General features: G+C 30.2%; 3 protein-coding genes across 4 annotated transcripts in view; 1 reads left to right on the top strand and 2 right to left on the bottom strand.

Moving 5' to 3' along the window:
• Positions 1 to 1,466, bottom strand: part of LOC132718375 (multiple epidermal growth factor-like domains protein 11) — a 48,234-nt gene extending 46,768 nt beyond the window's left edge. Inside the window, exons 1-2 of the mRNA XM_060702068.1 lie at positions 987 to 1,466; positions 689 to 815 (exon numbers count right to left, since the gene is read on the bottom strand). Coding sequence (XP_060558051.1) covers positions 689 to 815; positions 987 to 1,362 — 503 coding nt within the window. The 5' untranslated portion in view covers positions 1,363 to 1,466. The remainder of the gene's footprint in view (positions 1 to 688; positions 816 to 986) is intronic.
• A 3,596-nt stretch (positions 1,467 to 5,062) lies between these two features.
• LOC132718374 (multiple epidermal growth factor-like domains protein 10) lies at positions 5,063 to 9,562 on the bottom strand. The gene is made up of 6 exons (XM_060702067.1): positions 9,434 to 9,562; positions 7,963 to 8,025; positions 6,392 to 7,501; positions 5,969 to 6,098; positions 5,676 to 5,749; positions 5,063 to 5,178 (listed from the first exon to the last, which is right to left on the bottom strand). Exons 2-6 carry the CDS (start codon positions 8,006 to 8,008, stop codon positions 5,063 to 5,065), a joined length of 1,476 nt encoding a protein of 491 aa, XP_060558050.1. The 5' UTR covers positions 8,009 to 8,025; positions 9,434 to 9,562.
• A 712-nt stretch (positions 9,563 to 10,274) lies between these two features.
• Positions 10,275 to 15,722, top strand: LOC132718389 (protein draper-like). 2 transcript variants are annotated; one of them, XM_060702085.1, is made up of 6 exons: positions 10,275 to 10,416; positions 11,484 to 11,549; positions 12,004 to 13,008; positions 13,304 to 13,430; positions 13,714 to 13,805; positions 14,040 to 15,722. In XM_060702085.1, exons 2-6 carry the CDS (start codon positions 11,501 to 11,503, stop codon positions 14,630 to 14,632), a joined length of 1,866 nt encoding a protein of 621 aa, XP_060558068.1. In that variant the 5' UTR covers positions 10,275 to 10,416; positions 11,484 to 11,500; the 3' UTR covers positions 14,633 to 15,722. The 2 variants fall into 2 exon arrangements, with proteins under 2 accessions (XP_060558068.1, XP_060558067.1); XM_060702084.1 differs by lacking the exons at positions 10,275 to 10,416; positions 11,484 to 11,549 and having other exon boundaries at positions 11,563 to 13,008.

Here is a 15,722-nt window from a genome sequence, read left to right as displayed (position 1 = left end):
GTATAACGGTCCGAAGTTTTGCTGGATCCGTGACGTCCATTTTTAATAAAGCTACTTTTAGCACCTGTTCTTTAAAACACGAGCGTAAAATAACTTAAAATGTCTTCTGATACGGACAGAATGAAAACTGACACATCAAAACAACGTTATTATAACGTTTCCCGCAATTTTCTTTGTTTGTTCAGGTTTTACATGTGTTTAAATAAGATAAAAACGTTTACATCACAGAGAAAAAGTAAGCTGCACCGCGATTTAGATACTTAATGTTTTGATGTTGTCATATAGTTATAGATAAAAAATGCAATTGGTATTTTAAAATTTGGTTGAATTATTAAAAAGCATTGATTAATAATATCCAAAGAGTTAACCTCGATAGGACGTCACGTTATGGAGATACACACATTGTCCACGAATTTTTGGATCACCCCTCGTATATGCACGGCCGTGCAATACCATATTTACGGAGTCGCAAACTCGGCACGGGTGTGTGATAAATGAGTATTAAACAAGTCTACAAAATTACCATATGACACTTGATAGCTTAGCAAAACAGACATAGTGTAATTTTGCAATAACTTTGTATTCAAAGCAGTTTTTAATAAAGTATATTTACTTTCAAAGATTTACTTATTTTGAAAAAAAGACAAAAAAAAGAAAGATTGTTTTTATGCGTAAATATGTTACGAACCTTCGTCTCCATACAATAAAGGCAATCAAAGCGGCAACTCCAACAATAATACCACCAGCTACAAATGACCCAAGTATAGATCCTATAAGTGTACCTGTTGTATGGCCTTCTTGACCGGGCTGTATCGCTAATAAAAGATTATTAATACTGTTTAAAGTAGAAATTCATAAATTGAAAAACTATTTTTATCTGCGTGTTCAGAAAAAAATCGACATTATCTTTATATCGAGTCGCATTTATTATAAATCACTGATGAATAACGTTTTGTTTTATAAATATGATTTTACATTCTACACACCTTCAACGCATTTCGGTCCTTTGAATCCCTGTATACAGCCATTCAGGCAATTCCCTGTTATTTCATTACAGGTTGTGTTCAAACATCGGCCGTCGCATATGCTATTACACATCTTTCCATGGAATCCATCTTTGCATCCATACAAGCAATTCCCATTTTCATCATCACAAACCCGCTTGTTTTCATTTGATTGACATGCATCTGCACATGTTTTGTCGCAAAATGATCCATAATAATTCATTGTACACCCGACTTTGCAATGTCCTGTTTTCAAGTCGCAGCTTTGGTTGATACAAGTATCACTACATTGTTCCTCACAAAATTCACCATAGTTTGTAGATAATTTACATCCGTGTAAACACCTCCCAGTACCCATTGCACAGAGTTGGCCATTACTGTCATTATTGCAGTATGTGCTACACTTTTGTGAGCAATTATATGCGAATGTGCCTCTAGAACATTCTAAACATGTCGCATCATTTTGATAAAGATAAAGATTTGAATAATTATTTTCTGTGGAAAATATTTAACTGTTATTAATTCTCATTATTTTCCCATTATGTTGCTTGAAAATTATGTTTTCTTCATTGGTGACATTGTGCACAGTTACAAAATAAGTAAAAGTTACCAAATTGAATGTTAATTAATGAAAGAAGAAACACTGCTACCAGTTTCCACATTGTATCAACTATTGTGCCTTCAAATATATAACAATATTTCAAAGTTATGAATTTGAATTTTGGTAACCAGCTTAATGTTTAGAAATGTTAGAAATTTGAAATGAATTTCATTCTTATTTGATAGTGAAACATAAATTATTTCGTAGTTAAGGATGTAGGAGCGTTTATATTAATTTTGTAAAATGTTTGGACTCATGCTGAGAGACTATTTCATATTTTTGAAAAATATGCAAAGAAAAATATGGGTCACCCTGTTTTTTTTTAAGATTTGCCATGTTTTGTCAAACTACCGTAATTGCAAGGCTTGAAAGTTTGTTCAGTCCTTCATATAAGGGTATATTTATATATTTTTGACTGATTCAACTAAAATACAACAACTCGAACTGGTACAGACTTATTTCACAGCTTTATACAATACTTAACACTATTAAACAGATTAGAGATCATAAAACTGGTAGAATGTTTGAACAATTCAATACCAAAATGAAATAAACTGTATCTGCTATAACTATATATATATAAAACACTGTTTTCCGTATATGGTTAGTATTACAAAAAATTCATTTTTTCTGAAAAAAAAAAACTATTTATATATGCGTGTTCTTAAAGTATGATGTGGAAAATGACTTTACGAAAAGTTTTTAATAATCAAATTGATATGTCACCCTGGAAATTGTTTCACTATGCAGACTAAAAGAGTAGCACTTTTATTTACAAAATTTACTTATTTAAAGGTAATACCATTTAACTTTACCATCCAAATCAGAGTTTTACTAAACATTTGGATTATATCAGTTGAAATTGTTCTTGCATTTAAATATTACAACCATAACAACAGTAAAATAAATGTTTCAATTTTCAATTTTGCTTCTTTCCGACATAATTTAAGTATACCCCACCAAATTTTAGCATAAAAATCACTTTTCACAAAAAAAAAATGATCAAGATATCATAGGCAGCATATTTCACTTTCAAGTATGGCATGGAGAGTTGGTGTATTTTGTCAGGCTATTTCTCCGTGTGTCTGTCATTTTGTCTCTCTTGTTGTCACACCTAAATATCTCAATAGCTTAAAAGGCCTAAAACTTCACAACTTAGCAAAAAGGTAGCTTTGATGTAGGGAGAAAGATTTTTATGCATTTAGACTATTTGCTCATCTGTCTGGTCTGTTATTGTCTGTCACACCTTAATATCTAAATAGTTATATGGCCTAAAATACACAACTTAGCAGAAAAGTGGCTTAATGTACGGCAGAAGAAAACTTGTTGTTCTTATAGGTCTGTCTATTTGCCCATATGTCTGTTTTTGTCTGTCTGTCATACCTAAATATATTGATGTTACTGAGGCCTAAAATACAAAATGTAGCAGAAAACTAGCTTATATGACCTACTCGTATGTATAAATCAACTTCTATAATTGATGTGGCTCATTTAAAAGGTTAAAAGTGACATTATTTTACAAGTGTTGTTTCGTCTGCTTATGAATCAAATCCATACATTGACAAACCTTCAAATTGTACTGCACATAAGTAAGTTACAGGGACTCGCGATTTCGTTACATGTTTCTTTTGATAAGTATCAATTTTAGCAAACATTTGGCTTGTCAAATTGTTTCAATTATCATCTATTAATTCTATCTTAAATAGCACCTATCAATATACAATGTATTCTGTTCTTGCATCAGTTTCTGTTGTCTCGTCGTATAATCGTTTTATCAGCTATTTTTCATTTCATTTAAAACAACCAGGACATATACAACTTTACGAAATCTAATGTAATATTGCATATATTTGTCTAATACAAATCCATATTATATCAACAGTATCTACAAACTGGCAGAAGTATTATTCCTCAATATCTTTCTTACTCTATATTCAATATCTAATTTTTACTTAATATCATAAAATGTTTAACTGGTAAAACGTCAAACCTGATATTTTAGCAATTGATATTTTCAGGAATATTTATTTTCATGGATAAGATATATTTAAAAAAGCTGAATTTTTTAACATTTGCAGTCATAACAATTTAGGTTTTGATCACGAATTAAAGATAAAACTCAAAATATAGATACATGCGGCAATTTAGAGGTAGACGAAGATTCTTTACTCTGCTGTAAGAAATTATCATAAGTTATTTAAAACAATTTTTAATACACATTTTATGTAAACTATAACTTACGACATATTTTATAAAAAAATATATTTTTATGATCCCTATTATAAATAAAGTTGTTCTATTTAAACCTTTCTAAAAAAATAAAATGCTTCAGGCCTTGTTATATACATATAAAAATGATCTTTATTTCATATCTAAAGTAATATTTAGTTTACTTTACTTTGATTGTATATGCAATTTAACTTTTATATTATAGTGGTATTATGATTCATACTGACGTTTTGCCAATTTACAATTCCGATGAACGCTTCGATAAATAAGAAGAAACTTTATTCAAATATTTTATTCAAGTCTTGTCAAGCGCTACTACAATGTAACATTTGTAATATGACAGTGTGATAATAACTCTTCCCATATCAACGAACATCTTTAAACGTCTGTATAGCGATGAAATATTTTATGCTGCAACTTACACCTTACATTGATTTCTTTCATATACAGGTATGCATTCAAACATGCTAACGTTGGTTTTGACTTCTGCTCCAGAAAATGGCACTTCAATTTGTTGGTTTTTAAGTATAAAAATATTAAAATTATTGGTGTTTTGAATAGAAACTTAACATTTCAGCAATGTCTTAGAATTAAATATTGTTTGATCCTACATTGCAATCACTATTATCTCAACAATAAAGACATTTCACTCCAAAAATGGCACTATAATCTTTTGTTTTTTGAATATTCATATAAAAAGAATTCCTGGTGTTTTTAGTAGAGATTAAAAATTGTAGCAACTTTTAGAATTGAATTTTGATTGATCCTATATTTTTGTATTAATTACTATTATCTCAACAATAATGTTTATATTATGAAGGGTTTTGTCGTGAGATAACAGCTACAGAAGTCAAAGGATGTATTAAAGCCCAATTCCAATGATAATGATAATGCACGGAAAAGAGGCAAAAGCGCTATTTTTGCACCAAATACATCAAACTAAACTTCTCAAATGGTAATTCGCGATTCATTTTATGTATTTAGTATAAGGAAACGATTGCATTTATCATGCTTTCCGCGTGTGCTCTTGCGATGTCATTTGAGAGTTATGTTTTTAAAAGGCTCTCCTCCCTCTGAGTAACGCATATTAAAAATGCATCGACGTTGAGTGTTTTAGTTCCGTAAAACATACACTTAATTAAATGTTTTAAAAACAGTGATTAGTCTGATGCTGTTTTTTTCAATAGACGTTATCACACATAGTTTTTATGAGCTACAGTTAACATAATCAGTTGCTTGCTTGTGGTGATATCTGCTGACGTGTAGTTATCTGACTGTATAATCTCTCATCACGTGATTTCAAATCCTCGTAAGTAACAGGAGAGTCACTCTCATGTGCGTCGTCTGTACAAAAGAAATTGAATACTCCTAATTAGTAATAACGCTTCTTATTATAATCTTTGGGGGGGGGGGGGGGACTTCTTTGTCCCTCTCCGTCCTATCTTAGGAACTTTTGGAGATACTATTACATCTAGTATACCGAAATTCTTTCTTTAAAGACCTAAGTGTTTTCCGTTGCACAGTTCACATAAAAGGATTAAATATTGCCTAGTAATATAGGCGTAATGAAATGTTAAGGACACCAAAATGTTTACTCAGATAAATTTAACCCTAAGTGTGCAAAAAGCTTTGCGGGTTGAAAACTATAGATAACTTAATAATTTGAGAATTTATTTTCACTCTTGTAACTGTGCAACTAAAACATTTGCATGCCTGAATAAAAAAAATGATTTTTACTAAAACAATGATATGCATAAAATGATAAATGATCAAATGAAATATTCCTATCAAAATATGAACAAAGATGGTGTTTATGAAAAAAACAAGTTAAGAGAAATTACCGTTAGATCGATTTCCATTAGGTGTTATTGTACTTTCATATCCGTGTACATCTATTTGTTTAGTTTGTGTATTCCTAAAATTATTGAAGGAAACGTGCTTTTTTAACTACATTTCATATAGTTCATATAGCACTCAATTTTTCAGGTATTTGTTACTTTAAATTCATTTTCAAGATAGTTTACAATGCATCAAATAGGTGTATGTATATATGTATGAACTATTCCAAGTATTTTCTTATCTGATATATTAAAAATAGATTATGAAAAATATTAACCTCTTTATTGTTACAAACCTTCGCCTCCATGCAATGAAGGCTATCAAAGAGGCAATCCCGACAACAATTCCACCAGCTAGAAATGTCCCAATTGTAGATCCTATCAGTGTACTTCTTGTATAAAAGGCTTCTTGATCCGGTATTATTGCTAGAAAAATAAAATTCTTCATATCCATTTGTCATGAATTGTAACTGTTTTTGTAGTTTATTAAAATGAGTCTTAAGATAAAAATGTTACGTAATTAAATGCATAGTATATCATTGAAATACTAAAATTTTACCACTTGTATACGACATTACTTTTATATCGAGTAAAAGTCAAACCTATTCTTCAAATGAAAACAAGAAAAACAGCCATTTGTCAATTGTTATATTGTTTAAAATATTTGTTTTGGGGGAAAACTTTTATGGAATTGTTATTAATTTGCAGGATTGACGTACCTTTAGCACATTTAGGTCCTTTAAATCCATCTATACAGCCATATAAACATTCTGCAGTTGTATGGTTGCAAGTTGTATTTACACATAGGGTACTGCATATGTTGTCACATCTTTTGCCATGGAAACCATCTTTACATCCAAATAAACAATGGCCTTTTATTCCATCACATGTACGGTTACCGGTATGAGAAAGACATGAAGTAGAACATGAATTATTACAAAACAATCCGTAAAAATTCATTTCACATCCTTCTAAACATTGTCCCGTTTTCAAGTCGCAGCTTTTATTGTAACAGGTATTACTACATTGTTTCTCACAAAAATCGCCATATTTTGTAACCAAGTTACATCCGTGTAAACACCTTCCTGTATCTTTTTCACAAACACGGTATTTTTCTGTCAAATTGCAATGTTGACCAGTGGAAAATGAACAGGTTTTATCACAACTAGCTGGACATGCATTTGCACATATATCCCCATAAAAACCTGATTTACATTTTGTACAGTTTGTTGCCGAAAAACATTCTATACAGTTTTCTGTGCAATTTAAATCACAATAGGGTCCGTATAAACCAGAGAAGCACATGTCGCATTTATACCCGTTAAAACCAGATTTGCATCCTTTAATACAGTACCCAGTTCCTTTATTACATATTTCATCGACACAACCAACCGAACATCTATATTGACAATATGATCCGTAATAAGCAGTGTCCTTGCACCAGATACATTCTGTATCTGATATGCAAGCTCCACAGTTTCTAGGACACGTGTTGTTACATTCATCACCATACATTGTACTTGAACATGCATCACATCTACCTTCTATAAAATTAGTCGATTTACAGGTACATTCTCCTGAATAATGCGAGCATGTATTGTTGAGACAACCTTTTCCACATGGCGTAGTACATTTGTCAGTAAAATAACCAGGTATACATTCTGTACATTTATAACCATTGCCACAAGTTTTACAATTTTGTAGACACTCCTCTGTGCATTTTGCACCAAAATAACCGTCAATACAACCATCACGACAATTCTTGTTGGAACCACAAGTAAAGCTTCCTTTACAACATGCACATTCTGCACATGCCTGCATTGATAATCCTAGAAAAATAATATAATTAATATTAAAATACGATCAACATGTTTCAAAATGCTTGTAATTGATAACAATATTATTTATAATGTTTTTCTTGATTCAAACCGTTGATACAACTAATGCAGTTTTCTATACATACATCGGTGTCCCTTGCAATACATAAAACAGATATACATCCATGAATACAACACCCATAAGCCAAATTTGCCCAATTATTGCAGCATATACACACTTTACAGTTTAAATTTGTATTTACATTTATGATTTTCTTAATGTTTTAAAAGTGAGTAACAATGTTTTAAAAGTGAGTAACATACATGCATTAACAATATACAAACAGGGCATAAAACAAGAAACATCTTTAAGATATTCAATCAAGCTTATTGTACTACATTTGTCTTTTTTGATCAAATACAAAAGAGTATATCGTTTTAAATATCCATTAAATTAAATAAAAGCGGCTTACCAATCTGACACATTAAAACTAACATTACTGAAATCAATCTTGCCATTGTGTCATCTGTGGTACCTTCAAAGGAAGCAGCTTAAATATATATATATAACGAATACGTTCAAATAAAGGATATTTGTTTGTTTTGATTGAATATGCTATACATGACTCAGGCGAAAATAACAACTTTTTCACGAGCGCGTAGAGCATTTCTCAATTTGACTAGAAATATATCTGGGACATTTAATTGATTGAGTGAATATGCTATAAGTGACACTAAAACAAACATACAAAGGTGGCAACTGTCTTATAGTTTTATGATATATATAGCCTTTTCACTGAAAACATTTCCTTTAAATCTAATGACTTGTTATTGGAATCACAACGATTTTTGACTGTTTCACGAAATATAACGAAAGGTTTTCAAAGAATGCGAGAACACAGCGAAAGCAAATGCAATTCAGATCTATAATTATATTTGCAGTGTATTTTTCCCATGTTTATGTAACGTCTCAAATTTTAAGAATGATAAAAATTAAGGCAGACAAAGAAACAGTTGTCAAAGCTTTGTCTTATATTAAAAAATATAAATTTTGTGTCAAGCATAAAAGGTGAGCATAGTAAACATATACATACAAAAACAAACAATAATAACTAGCAACACAAATAGTTTTACGTCATATATGTTATAACCTATATTTACCTCATTACCATACAAAAAATTATGTAATTAAATAGTTTCAAGATTAAATCGATATATTTAATTAATAATTCTAACACAACTTATGCTGTCGTTTCGATAACATTATAGAGTGTCTATTGTTTTAAGTATGACAAGCTTATTCAACAAAAACAGTGAAATATCTCATGCAGACATGTAATGTATTTAGGTATTGTTAGTGTGATTCAATGGCAGGAAAACGTCTTTTTTTACATAAGACGTTTAACCTTCAAAATCAAACATAGTGCCCAAAACTCGTGTAGCGATACAAAACTAGTATTGATGTGATCCATATTATAGTGTAATACACAATCACAAACTATAGATTTTAACAAATGTTCAATGTTGATAGTTAACAAAAATGTATATATTCTTTTAAATCAATATGGAACTCACTCCCTTTCTAGAGAAAATAAAGATAAAACGCATTAAGAAATTCATTAACTCATTTAAAGAGTTATTAATATAAAGCTATTAAGGTTATGTCATTAGTTTACTATTTTTATTTATTTTTTATCAGAAACAATTAAACAAAGCTATGCCAGAAAAATATTTTAAGTTCTCTATATCAGCCAACTGCGCATGCCCTGAATAATGTTGTTCCGAATAATCCTATTCTGTTTAAGAACATTATCCGTATGTATTAAGCATAAATACTTTCTGTAGAGAACATACCATAACAATAAGGAAACAACCGTTTTGAATTTTTATAAAAAAAAGTTGTTTTATGTGAAGTAGCTTTATAATTTTTAAGAGGTTACATACCGTGTGAAATAATCTTTTAAATCCGATAATTTGATATCCACACATACGAGTGGAAAGGGAAGTTTTGTTTAATTTAAAAAAAAGTGGATATTTACTTCCTTATCCACTTATGCGTTATTGCTAAACAATATGATTTATTTAACTGCATCTCAAGATGTAGGTCATTTTCATTATCGTGTTTATCCCAAATAGACTATAAAACGCTGGTTTTATGCAGTATGCTATGACATTTTAAACATTTAATTTTCAACGTGATCTACAAAAGCACTGTTTGATCACATTTCTCTACTGTGCATTTATAATGATGTTTGTTTTAATGCTTTTATTTAGAGTCAATTTATTTCCCAAAGAGTCTGGTCGTGATGTTATAGTATAAAATCAAAGTACTATTTCACTATCAGAACGATAATAATGTGAGTTGCCTCTTCCTAACAACAAATCGAAAACGAAAAGGAAAATGAGATTTACCAAAATATATGTATGTCTTGTTTGTTTTCCTTTTTAACATCCGACTAAAATATGATTAAACTAAATTAATAAGACCAACCATTTGTGAAATAGTTAAGAGAGATATATGCATGGATCCGAATGTACCTTCTATAATGGTGAAACTATACTATCTATATCAATACGAATATAAAAAATGAAAATCATATAATTATTATAATATAAATGAAATACAACACAAGGTATGATACAGTGTATTTGTTTATTCGTGTTTATTTTTCATTTCTCATCGCCTTTGCAAGCTACGTTTACTTCGATTCACCGTAATATTATCCGAATCATTTTTATACTCTTTTGAATGTTCGGTTTGTGACTCATTACACTGTGAGATATAAAGATACGCTCCAGTTTGAATGAATTACAACAAGGAAGTATGTTTTGTGATTTTCAAAACTATTCATCAGAGCGGTAGTTTTATGCAGATAATAGAGTGAAGTTGGAAAAGGAAGACCACTTGGATATCAAGTTTAACAAAGGTATATTACATTTACAATTTTTATTTTGTCAATATTTCGATGTAAATAATATATCATATAATTAAAACTCAAGCTCCTGATAGAATATTAAAAAGAATCTATACATTCTAACATTTCGATATCCTATTATAAAATTTGCACCTTTTAAAAACTTTATAATTCTGTTAAAATGGATGCCATTCGTTGTAAACTGTCATAGGCATGTAGTGCTTGTTGTGCTCATTAAATCGATGAAGTATGATGGTTACTTAAATCATTTAAGCATATCAGCCACTAATACGATTCTATTTTTACTATTTTACTTTTAATCTATATATTCATTGAATGCTTGAACAATTATATTGTCAGTTTACCATCCTTTAGTTAAGATGCTTGTGTATGATAAACCTTAAAAACTTCCGTCAACGCTATCAGACGTCTCTCGTTTGCTGTATGCTTTTGTTGATGTTTTAGTGTTAGGTCGCATAAAAGATTATTGCTCTGAAAGAGTCTTAATTAAACCGAGTCTGCAATTGAAAACAACTATTTGCTTTGATTTGTGTGCACTCTTGTGTTCCCCTTTTTGCAGATTTTTAATATAAACCTTTTTAATTGTGTAAAAACTTATAAAGTAAACAGGGTTTTAAATCGTTTAAAGGGATAAAATTACAACATATTTTGCAAAGATGTGGTTTTATTACAGCTTACATATGTTTAACACAATAAACTTGAAAAATGGTGCTCAATTACAATTCTAAACCATATTCATATCCGTGATTTATATCTGTAACTGAATTGTTACCTAAAAAAATGAATGTGCAAACTTGTTGTTTTGAACGTTTAAAGATATGATTGTCATATTTAACTAATTTGTTTTTTGTTGATAATTAACTTTATTCTTTCTTTATATTAGAATGCATATACATGTACATGTTTTATTATAATGTAATACACTTTAAATATCACATAATAATATAATCAGCTTATATCCATTATTTCCTATTTGACAGTTTAAACATAGTTGTAATAAAAGCTCATATATCTGTCAACTGAACACTCGTCAGTTTAAGAGATTAAATTTTTTTAAGGGTACGTCTGTCACACAATGATGGGAATAACAGCTACTGTGTTTTTTCTGTTACTATGTCACTTTGGTAAGTAAACACATGGTCGTTCCGTAAGATAGCTAGAAAGCTGCTTCTCACACCGTTAAATCGGTGTCCCTTACCGTGATTTAAACTTGCGGTGAAGAGTTAGTAATAGTTTGATGTCGACGCTTTTAACCACTTGTCACTGAAGTCTTTATTTTCTTAAAACTGTGCAAATGAACATTTTACGAAAGATAAATAATATGCTGTAAGTGATAAATTATCAAATACTTCTTTACTAAATTTAATGTCGCATATAATATCATGGCGATATTATATTTTTTGTTTCAACTAAAAATATGTCATGCAAACATTTATATTGATATCATTAAGAACATTGTAATAATGACATGTAAAGGAAGGTCGACAAACCTCTTATATTTTGTTATATATTCCACGTTAAAGATTTATAAACAAATGGACATTTTCTTTTCGTATACCAAGCACAATATTTTTATAGGATCCTCGACTCAAGGATGTACAAAATGTGAATGTTGTAAAAATGAACAACAGATTTGTGATTTGAGTAAGAATTGCACATACGATTGTATAGCTGGTCATTATGGTGAAAATTGCACAGAAGAGTGTCTTGACAATTGCACAACTTGTGTAAATGGTACGGAATGTACCGAATGTAAACCTGGTTATTATTCTGCCAAATGTAATAAACCATGTTGGAAAGGATGCAAAAACAATACGTGTTCAATATCATCAGGAGAATGTTCTTGTAAATCGGCAAATTTTATCAATGGAACCTGTCAGAATTGCTCGGGTAATAAGTATGGTGATGAATGTAATAAAACATGCCCTGGTAACTGTAGCACATGTATATCAGATGCAGAATGTACATTGTGTCTAAACTCCATGTTTTATGGATCACATTGTCAGAATAGTTGTTCAATCGGCTGCAAAGAGGGAATGTGTGATAAAGATGATGGGCACTGTATTGATGTATGCAAATCTGGATTTTCTGGAGATAAATGTGATTCATGCGTTCCTGGATTATTCGGTAACAATTGCAAATTGAATTGTGGAAAAGGATGTGCCAACAACACATGTTTGATATCATCAGGAAAATGTCCATGTAAATCGACTAATTTTACCGTAGCAAAATGTGATGCTTGTTCAGATGACAAGTATGGGGATGAATGTAACAAAACGTGCCCTATTAACTGTGGCACATGTATATCAGATACAGCATGTTCATGGTGTAAAAACAGGTTTTATCACGGATCATATTGTCAGTATAGATGTTCACCTGGCTGTGACAGTGGAAGATGTAATCAGGATGGGAATTGTATTGGAGAATGCAAACCTAGTTTTTCTGGAGATAAATGTGATAAATGCTCACCTGGGTTATACGGTGGCTATTGTGATTTAAATTGTACAGAGAACTGTTCAAAATGTGTATCTGAGAACAATTGTACTGAATGTAAACCAGGTTTTTATGGCGAAACATGTACAGGTAAATATAGATTTGAAATATATTTGACCATACTATACCGTGAAGAATGTCTTTATAGTAAATATATACATTGTTTCTACTGACATTGTATGTCTTTCCTGACATTTTCTTTTCGTTATTGTTCTCATGTTAATTTTTACTCATTAATAAAAAAAAAACACATGAACCGTAGATCTGAAGCTGCAATACATTTTGAACATTTTTTTTCTCTTCTGACTGTACCAATTTTGTTCATTTTAATAGTTCAACGCAGTTTTGAAACCAACCTATTTGAATGTTTTATTATTCATTAAAGCTATCAAAGGTGCTGCATCGGAAGAAAAGAAATCACTTGTTGTTATTGCATCATCTGCCGGTGCTGGTGTTGCTGTTATAGTATTGCTGGTGATCCTAGTAATTTGTCTTATAAAACGAAATCGAAGGTACTCACTATGGTTGTATTGGTTCAAAATTATGATTCGAAGTACATATGCATATGTCTTTTATTACATCATTTAATCTTTATCTAAGGTTTCATTTACTGCAAAGCACATGCTCGTAAGATATAAACAAAATTTAACGCGAGTCAAAATGTTAGTGTTCTTACAAACTGAAATATAAAACATTCTAGTGCTAGAGTGTTTGAAGATTATGAATCAAGGTTATGATTATTGTTCATTCTAAGAAATAGAGCGCAGTCAATTCGACTTACATTTATTATTTCAGGCAAAAACTATCCGCTCATACAAAATGTCAGGAAAACGATTATGCACTTGATATGAAAGAGATTCCGAAACAAATTGACGATGACAAACCAGGTTTGTTTAAATATTTATATGTTTTAAATTCTATAATAATCATTATTCTTTTTGACTTAGCATGGGACAAGGTACATTATGAAAATTATTTTATACTGATGAAAACAATATAAAAACTTTGAAGCGGCATTACTTGTTTGGGGTAACACTTTTTAATTTCATAATGTGCTCACTTATTCTTATCTTTTGTGTTATATACATGTATAATATTTCATTTTAAGTCGTTTATTCCAGGTGTTATATACGCCAAGTCTTTCAAACCAAAACAGGAAGCTGGTGGTGATGCCGGGAAAGACTATAAAACTGAATATGACGATGATCACAATATACCTGCTATTGACAATGGCTATACTGCGGTAAACACAGGAACATCTGCCAATGAGCAAAACAAGACTTTTGAGGTTTGTGATATTGCATACGATAACAAAAGTTACAAACCGTTAGGTGGCAACGATGATTATGCTGTGGTAAACAAAGGTAAGTCGACTGTGAAAGAAAACGAATGTATTGAGGAAATGTACGATACAACGCATGACAACAAAAAGAACAAACATCATTTCAATAGTAATAATGACTATGCCGTACTCAGTGTAAGATCTGACAACACTGAATCAAACCTGGCACAACCAGATGATGTTTACGACTCTGCAGAAGGAGGGAAACACAAAACCATGTCTCATCCAAGCAACGATTATGCTGTATTTAATTCCAACAATGGGGATAAACATGGAAATGACAAAGCTAATACATTATATGACACTGCAACCGATAAGAAAATGCAACCAGGAAACAATGACTATGATTTTTGTGAACTAGATACTGACTAATCATTGACAAAAACATTATTTATTTGATAAATTATCATTACTTCTTTACGTGTATTAATCACAATGAAGTCTACATTTTTAGCTTAACTACGTTGAATTCGAATTTCGAATGGTATTGATTTTGTTTTTTGATAAGTACTTGTTAGGCTTATTTCATACGTTCAATATTGCTTTAAATTTTAAATATTTTGTATGAGTTATTTTCTGTGATTTTACCTATAAACTATTCTGATGTATTGTATGTTAGAAATGATTTATTCAGGAATAAAACATTGGTTGCTAAAATCATTATAGATATAGATATGCCAATAACGTTTATCTTAAGTGAAGCTTTTAGGGAGCATGCTTTAGTTGAGCAATTTAAGTATTTTCTTGCAATGTTCTACAGCCTGTGCATGTTTATTTTTTTTCAAAAATAAATCGATAATACACAATGTTATAAACAGATGATTTTATAGAAAACAATGTTTCACAATTTTAGTTTAAACATTATTAAACATCATGAAAGTGTGCTTATTTTAACTAAGCTTTATAGAAATATCATTATTATTTTCTCTACTTGAATTATTGGCAAATGCATGATTTACATTTATTGATAATCTTTAAAATGCATAGTTATACATTAAATTGTATTTTATGAGCTGTATAAAGATTATACTCTAATTTTGGAAGGAAAACTATTTCTTTATAAATAGCATTACTAACCGGTATGTATAATATGATTCAATTTGAGTAAATGTAATTGTTCTTTTAACGTATTATCGTGATGAATATAATTTAATTAGAAGATGTGGATTATATCATTGTAGATCTAACATGTATGAAAACAAATTTGTTATGTTAACGTACTTTGATGTCTTTGAAAGATAACGTAATTATCTAATGGTACATGTACATCTATTTTGCCCATAAAAAAGTTTTAGTTGCACAATTAATTATAATGAAAGTCCGTAAAATAGAAGCACACTATTGAATTATTGTCTTGCTTTTGTATAATATGTCTGCATGTGCCAATATGTTACCAGTGCATGTATATTGAATTATAATATTAGATTGTCTCAGATAATGAGCATGCTATCCTACATGCATC

Source organism: Ruditapes philippinarum, unplaced genomic scaffold (assembly GCF_026571515.1).
Source record: "Ruditapes philippinarum isolate M1 unplaced genomic scaffold, ASM2657151v2 ctg871_1_1_1_1, whole genome shotgun sequence".
Classification (NCBI taxonomy): Eukaryota; Metazoa; Mollusca; class Bivalvia; order Venerida; family Veneridae; genus Ruditapes; species Ruditapes philippinarum.
Note: the sequence above shows the minus strand (reverse complement) of the source record. Positions and strands in the feature narration are given on the sequence as shown.